General features: G+C 38.4%; 1 protein-coding gene across 4 annotated transcripts in view; it reads left to right on the top strand.

Moving 5' to 3' along the window:
• Nucleotides 1–243: 243 nt before the first annotated feature.
• The window catches only part of UCHL3 (ubiquitin C-terminal hydrolase L3), a 41409-nt gene continuing 30191 nt past the window's right edge, over nucleotides 244–11461 (top strand). For 3 of the 4 annotated variants that reach the window (XR_010356014.1, XM_064408565.1, XM_064408567.1), the window contains exons 1-3: nucleotides 244–424; nucleotides 633–644; nucleotides 9984–10112. Coding sequence is in view for 3 of the 4 variants with exons in the window: in XM_064408565.1 (XP_064264635.1) it covers nucleotides 383–424; nucleotides 633–644; nucleotides 9984–10112 (183 nt within the window). In the remaining variant the exon portion in view is untranslated. Of the gene's footprint in view, nucleotides 425–632; nucleotides 645–751; nucleotides 905–9983; nucleotides 10113–11461 lie in introns of those variants that run through there. The other variant, XM_064408566.1, reaches the window with a different exon arrangement.

Below are 11461 nucleotides of genomic sequence, written 5' to 3'. Positions count from 1 at the left end.
CCGGCACCGAGCGGCCGCGCCCCCCGGCGGCGGCGGCGCGGGAGAGGAACCTCCCGTTGCCCCGCTGGGAGAGTCCATTGCCGGGGGAGCCGAGAGGGCGGGGAGAGGGGAATCTCCCGGGCATCGCCGCCCGGAGCGCTCCAGGGACGGACGGCGGCCACTGCCGGCGCTCCGCCTCGGCCATCTGCGCGAAGCGGCGCGGCGGTGCGGGCGGGCGCCGGGCGGGTGTTTCCTCCGCCGGCCGCCCCCCCTGCGAGGCGCGGCGCGGTGAGGCGGCCCCGGGTCAGGGCTGAGGCGGCGGCACCGTGAGGCGCTGTCAGAGCCGCGCTGAGAGGGTCCGCCCAGCTCCGCACCGGGATCCGCCGCCGCCGCCGCCGCCGCCATGGAGCCCCATCGCTGGCTGCCCCTGGAGGCCAACCCCGACGTGAGTGCCCGGCCTGGGCAGTGGGGCGCTGCCCGCCTGCTGTGGGGTTGGCGGGAGGGTGGCGGAGGGGAGAGGGCAGAGGGCTCCGGGCCGCGCCGGACCGCATCGCCTCCTGAGGGGTGGCTGGTGGTGGTAGGGATGGAGGAAGGTGTTATTCCGTGGGTCCGACTGGGTCTTAACTACCTTCTGTTTTCTGCTTTCTTTTCAGGTCACGAATCAGGTGAGAAGCTTTTATTTGAGGTAACCTTTAGTCTTTGCAGCTTTGGGCCCGTCTCCTCTCGTTTTCGTGTAGTAAAGGCTCCGTCTTGTCCAAGGAGAGTGCCCCCTTCCTTCCCCACGCGTGTCTGCGCTCGGTCTCCTCATGTCGGACCGTACTGGCATCTCTCCCATAAAGATACTGTATGAAAGAAAAACGAACAGTAAAAAGAGAATAGTTATGGCCTGGCTATTACTGTAATGAAATCTCTGATATTTTTCAAGGTGGGTTTTAATTCATTAATTAGTGGTTAAAACATTAATTTATATATAACATGTGCCAGGTGTGGACCTGTACATGATGGCTTTGGGCACATATATGGATCTGCTTGCATCGCTGTGTTGTAGTCTCATACTTCTTTGGCTAACCATAAAAAAATAATGTAATTTTACTATATCTGCACTTTTCTACTTATTAATGACACTGTGTGCATGATTGGTTGTTGCTGTTTTTATTAGTGTGGTGGAACCCATGCTAGAGAAAGGAAGCTTGTTCTAGTACACAAAACAATGCTCCCACTAAATAAGCTCTGGCTGAAAGGGAATCATATATACTCTAACACTGCATGGTGTCCTCAGTGACAATTTTGGGCATGGCATTAATGGTCAGTTGTTGATTTCAGCAGGCCTGTTGGTAATGTTAAAGATGGTGTTTAAGCCAAAGGGCTCTGAAACTTCCAGCAGCAAAATTGTATTCTTAAAACTATGCTGTTGAAATATTTTGGAAACTGGAGATTTCTGTGTGTGAAGAACGTTTTGTTTGGGTTTTTTGTTGTTGTGGTTGCTGTAATATACAAACTACATCTGCAGGAGAGTAAAGGGTTATTTTATTCTGGGTCATTTTATGCATTATAGTTTCCTGGGGCAAATAATTTACGGTATTGCTGCTGTGGAGTGATTTGAGAAGTCTGTAATCTCAGCCTCTGAGTTAAAATTGATGACCTTTCCTGGGAGCCCATCTTGAACACATGCTATAGTTTCCTCTTTTTAATTTTGAAATTCAGAGACTAAATTCCAGTTTGGAAGAAAACAAGTGAATAAATAACTAGTAAAAATTTCTAATTATCTGACTTTTTCTTCTGGCTTTCCAGATGGTGAGATGAGCTCATCATGGTACAAATTAAGATCACCTTTAAAGTAAAAATTGAGGAGGAGGAAATAGTGACATTCTTTCATCTGAAATATCTTGTATCCCTATCTGTTTATGTTGTATGGAGAAAATCCTAAAGGAATGCCAAATGTACAATTTTAAGTGTGTTTAAAATTCATCTCTTTTGCACATTGGTGATGGATGTAGCTATTGTAGATGATCATGGATAATAGGAATTTGTACTCCACGAGGATTTTCTTGTTACTGTTTCTGTATAGAAAAGGTCACTTGAAACCAGTTAGGCTTCCTCCTTTACTACCAGTCTTGACTGAGCAGGATTGTTATTATCTAGACTGAGAGAAGTATATTTAAAAAACTAATAAACAGGTGGGTGTTGAATGTGAATGCACCTTGCATTATTAATCATTGTTCTTTTAATCTCATCAGTACAGTGGTGAACTCTGTAGCAACAGGGCTGTTAGTCATAAGTTATTCATATCCTGCTTGTGTTTAAAACAACAATAATAGTAATTTGAAATTCTAATGAAGTTGGTAACTAATTTTTTGGAAAATCCTGTTGAGTTAATTGCAAGGATGGACATTTCTTGTAGTACTCTGTGCTGTGCTCTGTAAAACATTCTAGAAGTCTTTAGCATTAGAAAACCCTATGGTCTGCCTCTACAAACTGCAATATTCGTGTCTGGTAGTCATTTAATACATGTATTTGGATAGACATCTAGCCAAGTGCCAAGTGTTTCTTCTTGGGGTTTGTTGTTTGTTATTTGACTTTTTTTAGTTGAGTCTTAGACTATCTCTTATGCATACACTTTTGTGAGTGTTAAAATTATTGCTAGGTATGGTAGTGAAATCTTTAAAAAAAAAATTCCAGTGACCTGTAAGATGCATAGATTCTTACTGTTAGATTGTAATTGGAGCTATCATCAAGTGCTTATGCTGTTTTGTTTTTTTTACCAATAATTTTATTCCCCTTATAAACAGTAATTAGTAAGGAAGTGTACTAAATGCAGGTTCATTTGCTTTTAGTATGTTCTTACAATACTGTGTCTTCTCTGGTTTTGAAATATAGGCTGTAAATGTAAGGCTTTCAGTCTTTGTGGTAGAAATTCAGATGCTAATGGAAAAAAAGGGTGTTTCTCAGTCAGAGGTATGTGAAGTCTTTCAAAAATATCTCAGATTTCTCTATCCAAAAGTGTTTCTATTATAATACAAGTCCAGAAATTTGTAAATCCTTAATCTGTACAGAACCTCTCTTTGTACATATGTGTTAAAATTATTTGAAGATTCAGAAACTGGCTGCTGAGGGTAAACAGGAATATTCTTTCTTAGCTTTAAAGATTTCCAGTGGCAGTGGAAATGTGCCACGTGTCTGTAGTGATGTTTTCAAGAGAGAAGACAGTCATTCAGTGCAGCACGCAGTGCTGGTTGTAATGACTGAAGTCAAGAGTTAAGTGTACCATACAATGCTATGTTATTGTCACAGAACTTTTTTTCTCCTTCACTTCTACAGTCTGACAGAGTGAATTGTTGTCTACCTCTGATACAGAAAGAGCTGATGATTCAGCATTTACAAAGCTCCATTTTGTGTGCAGTGATGACAGGGAATGGCTTCTTCTCTTTGACCTTCCTTTGCTGGGGGCCTGACATGACCATTGCTACCCTTCGTCCTGGGTATCTTATGGGATTTTCCTGAGAGAAAGCAAGAAAATTGTGTTTATCAATTACCATATATATGATGTTTGTGTATCTTGTTCCCAATTTCTTCTAAAAAAAAAATTAAGACTGCATATAAATTTTTTGGAGTGAAGAGATCAGAACACAAGCTGATTGTTCTTTCTCATAATGTTGCTTCAGTCTGGCTTGCAACCCACAACTGATTGTCTAGGAAGTGTAGATAAACAAAAAGTATGGGTGGATATTTTTCTTGATGTCCCATCTTTTTTCGTTCTCTCTTCCCTGTCTTCATCTTAAACGTTCTAAGAAATATTCCTGCTTCCTGAATAAGATAACATTTCCACTCATGCCTTTGTTGGATCCAGATAAGGACAGAGTAATTGACTGCATCTGACTGTGACGCTCAAGCACTGGCTTCAGAGTTGGACTACTGAGTGTTGGCTGTGGCTTGAGTTTCTTTTGCCCCATAGTGTTTAGTTACTGGTTCTTAGTTATCTTCAAGCATTATTTGTAGGCCTTTGATCGTACTTTTTGGAGGGGTTTGGGGTTTTGAGTTTTTAAAGCCATTAAGGTACTGAGAGTCAGCTGCGTAAAGAAAATTATTTTAGCTCACAAACACCATTGACAGCTGTGACTTGAAAGTTATGGGGACGATAAAGCTCACAAAGCATAGAACAAATGGCAGAAACTGGATACAGCCAGTCTTTATCCATTTATGGAACACCTCACTTCAGGGTGTCAGGCAAATACAGAGAAGAATTAAGTATCTTGGAAGCAGGCCTTAGTCTTCCTAAAAGATCTTTTCATTGCCTGGACTCTGAAACTCTGTCCCACAAGCTTTCCGAAAGAAAAGCCGTAGTGATCAAAATAATTGAAAACCTGGTGTGCACAAATGAAGTGCATTGGGAGGCAGCGCTCATAGATGAGGTACTGAGGTACTGTCTTAGTGTGAAAGGATGTTGATTGTGGAGAAACACAGATGTCCTTCTTAAATGCCTAGCTAAGCTTACTTTTTTTTTTCAGGTGAGGGAGTGGAGTTTAACTCTTTTGTGGTTAAGAGTTAAAAAGCAGAGTGAAAAATAGTGGAGATAGTGTACATGCTTGGAAAACAGCATTAGAAAGTTGAAAACCAGGATTTAGCTTGTGTCTTTTTTGTGAAAACAATATCCCAGAAAACCTTTCACAGAACTAGCAAAGGGGGAATGTTGAGCCTGTGATGCTGCATAACAAAGAATAAGCACATGGATAAATACGAAGGAATTGTAGGTGACCACTGTGAGAGCACTTCGTGAATGGCTTCTTCTAGGTTGAAATATCTCCAACTATGTAGCCATCTTATGGAGTTTAAATAGGTAAATATGTTGCATAGGGAAAATTGTCACTTGTTTTGGGATTTAGAGTAGTATTTATATGAATAGTTGAAAGATTGCCTTAGCTCAGTCTTCGTATTTTCTTCAGTAATTGAAAGCTATGAAAAACATGTATTTCACTCCTCTACATGAATTTGCCTCTTCTGGTCCTTCTTATGATAATTTCTGCTCAGTTTCTTTGTTTTTGTTACAAGGAAATCCTTACTGTCTTGAAGACAAAGGGGAAAACAGGTGACATTTATTTGTGCCTTTTACATTATCTTGCTGCACTGAAATAATTTTTCCCACTTTGACATTTTCCTTGCTTAAAGGACCAGCAGAGTCAGTAGAATCCAGTGGTTGTTTCAGTAAACTGTAAAAAAGGAAATGTGTATAACAGCTTATTTAGAAGAGTAGATTGATCCAGCTCATTTCTGTTATGAGTAACTTTTTAGATCATGCAAACAGGTCTGTTAAATGTTTTTCACAGAATAACACAGTATTCTGTTTTGAATCAGTGTCTCAGTATCCACACCTCAGGACACTGCTGGAAGCATTTTAAAGCTCTTGCTCACTGGTTTCAGAGGAAGCCTGGGTCAGCTGGTTCATCCACATTTCTGAGTGCTTTTTTTGCATTGCTCTCTGTGAGATGCCCTGGTTGAATACGTACAGCAGTGCCTGGGTGTACTGAGTGCTAAGTTCGACAACTGCTTTATGGGTTTGTGAAAATATATACCTCTCATTTTGAAGAACAGCAGCACTAACTGTGAGTCAGTGTTGCTCTTCTAGACACCATAAAGTAGTGAACACAACTGGAAGGATGAGAATTTTGGGGATATAAGTTTTCTCATGTTTTTGAAAAAAAAAATTGAGATGGGCTGTATTCTTTGACCTTTATTATGGTGTCCCAAAGTACAGAACCTGAGGATGTTAAAGAATTGTAATAAATTTTGATTTTCCCAAGGAAGTCTCTTATAATGGGTCATCTCTTGTTTGAACAAGATCATAGTGTGGCCATTCTAAGTGAGGAGTAGTTGGTAAAGAAGAATAATGCAGCTTATGTAAGTTCCAGCTATCTCTATGCTCCTGGTGTGCTTTTTGACCTGCTGTACAGAACTAAAGTTTTTACAGCTGCTACATATGACTGAAATGATGCTGTCTCTAAAATGTACTGAAAAATTATTCCTTTGTTTTAATTCCATAAACATCATGATGAAAGAATGGAGAAATATATCCTTATAATGCTCCAACAGTTAAATATTGTTTGCGTGGTTCCCTTATTTCTAGAAAGGGATTTCACTTCTCAAATAGACTTGGTTTTGTTACATGCTTCTAGAAATGATGTGTAAAGAATTAAAAGCATGTTGTGCATTTGTATTTTAATACAGATTAATAAGAATTGGATACTTTAAGAAATGAATAATTTTCCCTTTCTTGATGATTATTCAATCAGTTACATTTTACACAATGTCTTACTACAATTAAGGGGAAAAATGCTTTCAATTCAATAAAGTGCCAAAAATTCTTGTGCTTTCCTAAAGCCATAAGAACACTTCATTTTTGCAGAGGAAATTCTCAACTGTGGTTTTGTTGTGATATAGAGATGCTTTAATGCATTCACCAGAAGTACAATAAAATGTAGCGATGTGGGTGTTTGGTTTACATTTGTGCTTAGAAGAGGATGGCAACAGTTGGTTCTTCTCACAAAAGCTCTCTTGACTTCTGCATCTGAGAGTCTGGAAATGTTTGTGCATTTTGCCAGTTTTATGTTTTCATGGTTCCAACTTTTATATAAATACAGCAGTAAAACGTGGAAAAATCGAGGTCTTGAGTATAATGCCTTAGTATTTAAAATGTGATGTTCCTAACTATTTGCAGAAGCTGTGCAACTTTAGTTGCACTTAAATGTCAAGTTCCTATTTTGTTTCAGTTTTTGTCCTCACTTTGTTTTTACCTGCAAGTAACAGAGTAGAAAAGCACAATGGCTGCTTAGACAGTATTTCAATTGTGCATTTACTACATAACTTTATAATAAATTTCACCCTTATCTTGTGTTATCCCACTTACCCTTTCTGCACGTCCATAAACCTGATAGATCAAATCTTCCTACTGACTCTGTAACTCTGTTGGCAGAAGTAGGATTCTAAACTCATATTAAAGATAACTGCTCTGTGCTTTTTTTCAGTTAGTAGGCTGAAGCAGTGGTATCAGCAATGAAAACAGAATAGCTTGTACCACATGCTGCGTAGGTAGAGTGCCTAGAAGTGCCTATTGCAATGTTTTTGCTATTAACCAACATTTAGACATACAGATTTACAATTTATGATCATTTAGAATGGAATGAGATAGGCTGGAAGGGGCTTTTGAGTTCTGCAGACCAACCATACTCTGTTCAAAACAAGTTGCTCAGCGACCTGTCAAGTTCTGAATTTCTCAAGACAAACTCCACAGTCTCCTGGACAGTTTGTGCTAGTGTTTTACTATATTTATTATTTTAAAATTTATTTTTATGTGCCTTCCCTATCAAGTTATATTTCCCTGTGTTTCAGCCTCTTGTTTCTCACTGTTTTACTCTGCACAGCTGAGATGAGTCTGTATCCATCTTCTCTTTGCTCTGCCTTAGCTAGTTATAAACAGTAGTAGTCAGGTGAGAAAGCAGGGCCTTCTGGAATACTGGGACAAAAAGGACAAATTCACAGGAAGTGCAGATACGGTTGAGGGGTGTAAAGTAGTTTCTAAAATGGCTTTTTGTCTACTAGCTAGCTGGACCAGTGAAAAACCAGAAAGTATTCTTCAGCAAGGTCTTTTAAGACAAGAAGAAAAGAGACAACCAAAACTGTGACAACAATCTGTAAAAATAAAGTTGTGAAAAAGTGAATACTAGATACAGATGTGTGTGGGTTTTGTGCTGCTGCTGCTGTTCTTCCTGAGCTCCTCTAAGACTTCTGTAATCTAGCCAAGAATTTTTTTTCTTTTATAAGGTGAAAGCTCAAAGACCTATAAATTAAGAATTGTCAGCAGTGTGATAAGCAGCATCTGAGAAAAAGATTGTGATACTCTCTTCTGCACATCCAGAGAAATATGAAGCTGCTATTTTATGTTATCTTGCATACATAGTATCAGTAAATTAAGAGAAAGTGAACAGCTGAAAATGAGTGAGCCCTCATAGAACCCTAACTGTTCTTTAACAGTAGGTATTTGTAGAATAAAATTGCTTGGATAATCCCTAAATAATTGGAAAGGAAAACAGTAGAGATCTCTCACCTTTTTAGACAGTTACATTGTCTAAAAAGCATACTGAACTTCCTGCTGTCCTAAAACAGGAATGACTTTGTCTTCCCATCCAGCCATCTATTGTTTATCTGTTACCCATCTGTCACTCTCTCTTACACAGGGACTTACTTTGCACAGTTTTTACAATCTAGTTAATAATTTTCAGAAGGATATTTCTATCTTTTTTTCCAGGCCTGAATTAAACCCTCTTGATGCATATAAGAGATACCTTCTGTGCCTATTTTGAATCTGTCCTTAGTATTTTATTTTTGGTTTATGATTCTACAGTGGAGTTGTTAGGCGGGTTCTGTGTTAAGATCACTGCTTGCTGTACTGAGCCTATGCTCTTGCTGTTCTCTGTAGTGCTGACCATCATTTTTCATTGTTACTCTCATTGTTTACTAGAAGTTAAAATTTCTCAGATTGTAAAGTTTCTAGGTGGTATGGTAGCATGAATAATGAAAGGTGCACTGCATCAATGGAGTTTTATTCTGTTAAATTCTTAATTCAGGAGTTCGAGTATACCATTCTGGGGTTTAGTTAGCATTTTGTTGACTTTGGGTTTAAAGGGGTTGGTTTTATTTTTGTTAGTTGGTTGTTTGGTTGCTTGGTGATTTTTTTTCCCCAGTGGTGTAGAAAAGGACAAGAGAACAAAAGGACAAACCACCTATTTGTGCAGTAATTTAATGGGATTCTTTGTAATTGTCCTTTCTGGTTTGTGGGGTATTTTTTTATTTTTGGTTGCTTGTACCCTTATTTCATGGAATATTGCAAAATATCAAGTGATATTGGAATGGGGTTTTTTTCAGTTGTGTTACTTCTCTTGCAATAAAAATGGTAGATTAATTGCTGGCTTAATAAGAGAAGTACTGGAAGTACTTATCGTATTAATTAATATTTTAATGCATCCATACATGTGGTCTCTTCTCTTTGCTTTTTAAATTTTTTTTTGGCTATTCACAAAGCAGTAATTATCTTCACAATATAAAAGGTTAGAATAGAAGTTCAAAATCCATTGTCTTCTGTTTCATGAGTTACTAAATGCTTAACATTTCCCCTTTTCCTCATGTTCCTTCAAAGATCTGTATATGCCACAGTGTATAATTAGTTTTTGCATATAATTGTGAATGGTCACTGTGTGTGCATAGTAACAACAGTTCCTGAAATCAGTTAGGTTCTTCCAGACCAACAGTGAAAAGATTTCAAATTATCTTTGACCATCTCTGTGGTTATTAATTCTGCAGCTGTTGTTGTGATGCCTAGTTTACTTGAGTAGAAGAATATCCAATTAAAAAGTGAGCATCCAGTCTTCAAAATATATTACTCCGTCATAGTTTGAAGGGATTTTTGTTGTAAAAGCCACACTTAGTAAAGTGTGTATCTTGTGTGGTTTTGCTCCTAACGTCTTTTTGCTTGTAGGAGCTCCCATATGAGCCCTGGTGCCAGGTATTCTGAAGTCATGGAGTCTAATAATACCCTATGGAGTCAAATAATGCCATAAGTTTGTTCATATGTGCTCTGACTGATGGCTCTGATGATTTCTAGTTAACATGAATATTCAGTAGAAGTAGAAAGTAGATTCACAAAATCTTCTGTTTTGTGACAGAACACTTTTTAAATGGTTGAAGTCCTTTGATGCTTCAGTACATTGTGCTGGGAGTGTTTCCACTTCCCTTCCATAAATACTATTTAAATGCATAAAACATGGGGGTTTATGTGTGTTTGTGTGTGATTTATTCAGCTTTATTTATTAAAACATTTATCTCTTTTAGTCTCCTTAAATTTTAGAAAGCATGGTTGTTTTAATGTGTGTCACATTGTGGATACTCTGTTATGCTTCTGAAAAGATAGGTGTTTGAGTGTTCTTGTTTAATATTATGTGGGTTTTTTTCTTTTCCAGTTCCTGAAACAGTTGGGTATACATCCTGACTGGCAATTTGTAGATGTTTATGGTATGGAACCAGAACTGCTTAGCATGGTGCCAAGACCTGTATGTGCAGTACTACTTCTCTTTCCAATAACAGAAAAGGTAAATGTTCATTTAATAATCAGTTAATTGCTTTTGTCGTAAGTGAAATGGGAATGAAAGCTTAAATCTTGTACTTTGGTGTCATACTAGAATCCAGACAAGACTCAAGTTTTATTTGAGATACTTCTTCATTAAAAATAACACAAAAAATGCTTCACAAAAAACCTTGCATGTATATTTCTGATTTCTTTTCAAATCAGAGTGAGAAAAGCTAATGTAGAAGCACAGAGAAATATGCCTCACTTTTCTATTACAGGCAATTTAAGGTATTTTTTGTAATAAGCACTGTGAAATGGCGCAATTTGCTAATTTTAGCAGAAAGCTCCAGTAGCATAAGGAAAATGAGAACTAAGGTGTAGGACAATATGCAACTCCTTTTTGAGTTTTTGTCCTGTTACACTGACAATCCTTCAGATTTCAATCCACTTTCAGTTCAGTCATCAGTATTGATGTGGCTTTCACTTCTTGGACAGAAGATGAAAGACAATTTCCACTCCATATTTCACTATGTTAAACTTAAATCTTCAGTGTGCTTATTTTGTGTCATCACCTGTTTTTATGTAGTGTGATTCGTATTGATCTTTCAATTTATAACAGTATTACATGATTGTGATAAGGTCAGCCAAAAAGGTTGAAGTGAATCTGTCCACAATTCATTCTTTTAATATGTCTCTCAAAAATAATATGTAGCATATCAGGACAAATCACTTAGTTATTGAAGCTTAACTTCTAAACGCAAGGTGTTTAAATAGACAAAAGTGACAGGTCAGTCTTCCTACACATTATGTTCTGTAAACCTCTGCATTCTCAGTTTTTCCAAAATAGCTATGCAGGCAGTTCTTTTCCAGCTTGATTTCAGTTCCTTGATAGTTTTGAGCTTAATCAAACTTTCACCTCACCTGTCGTCAGGAAATGTCCTTCCTGTCACCTTTGAGACATTTTTTTCTGTGTTCTGTCATTTCTGTCTGGCTGTTTGAGGTACAGGTCTGACTGTCACTTTTCTTTTGACTCCCTGCTTGTGCAAACCTTTTTTTGGATCATGCTATGGGAGCATCATCCCATAGGAAAGAACCTTGCTCTTGTTCCAGAAGTTGTATCTGATTTCATCCTAAAGAAACAAGACAAACAAAACCAGAGAAACAACATTTGCTCTGTTGTATCAATCAGTCAAATGTGAGCACCAGCCAAGTGTTCAGCGTGTTAATCCTTCTGAAACATCAGGGACACAAGTGTTTCCATCAACTCTTTAGCCTGGCTGTGTGAACGGTGAATGTTTCAAGGGAGCTCCCAATATTCTGAAGCTTTTGTTGGTCACTGTGAACTCCACAAGACCCTTCAGCATTATTTTG

Source organism: Passer domesticus, chromosome 2 (genome assembly GCF_036417665.1).
Source record: "Passer domesticus isolate bPasDom1 chromosome 2, bPasDom1.hap1, whole genome shotgun sequence".
Lineage (NCBI taxonomy): Eukaryota > Metazoa > Chordata > Aves > Passeriformes > Passeridae > Passer > Passer domesticus.
This window is presented reverse-complemented; position numbering and strand designations above follow the sequence as displayed.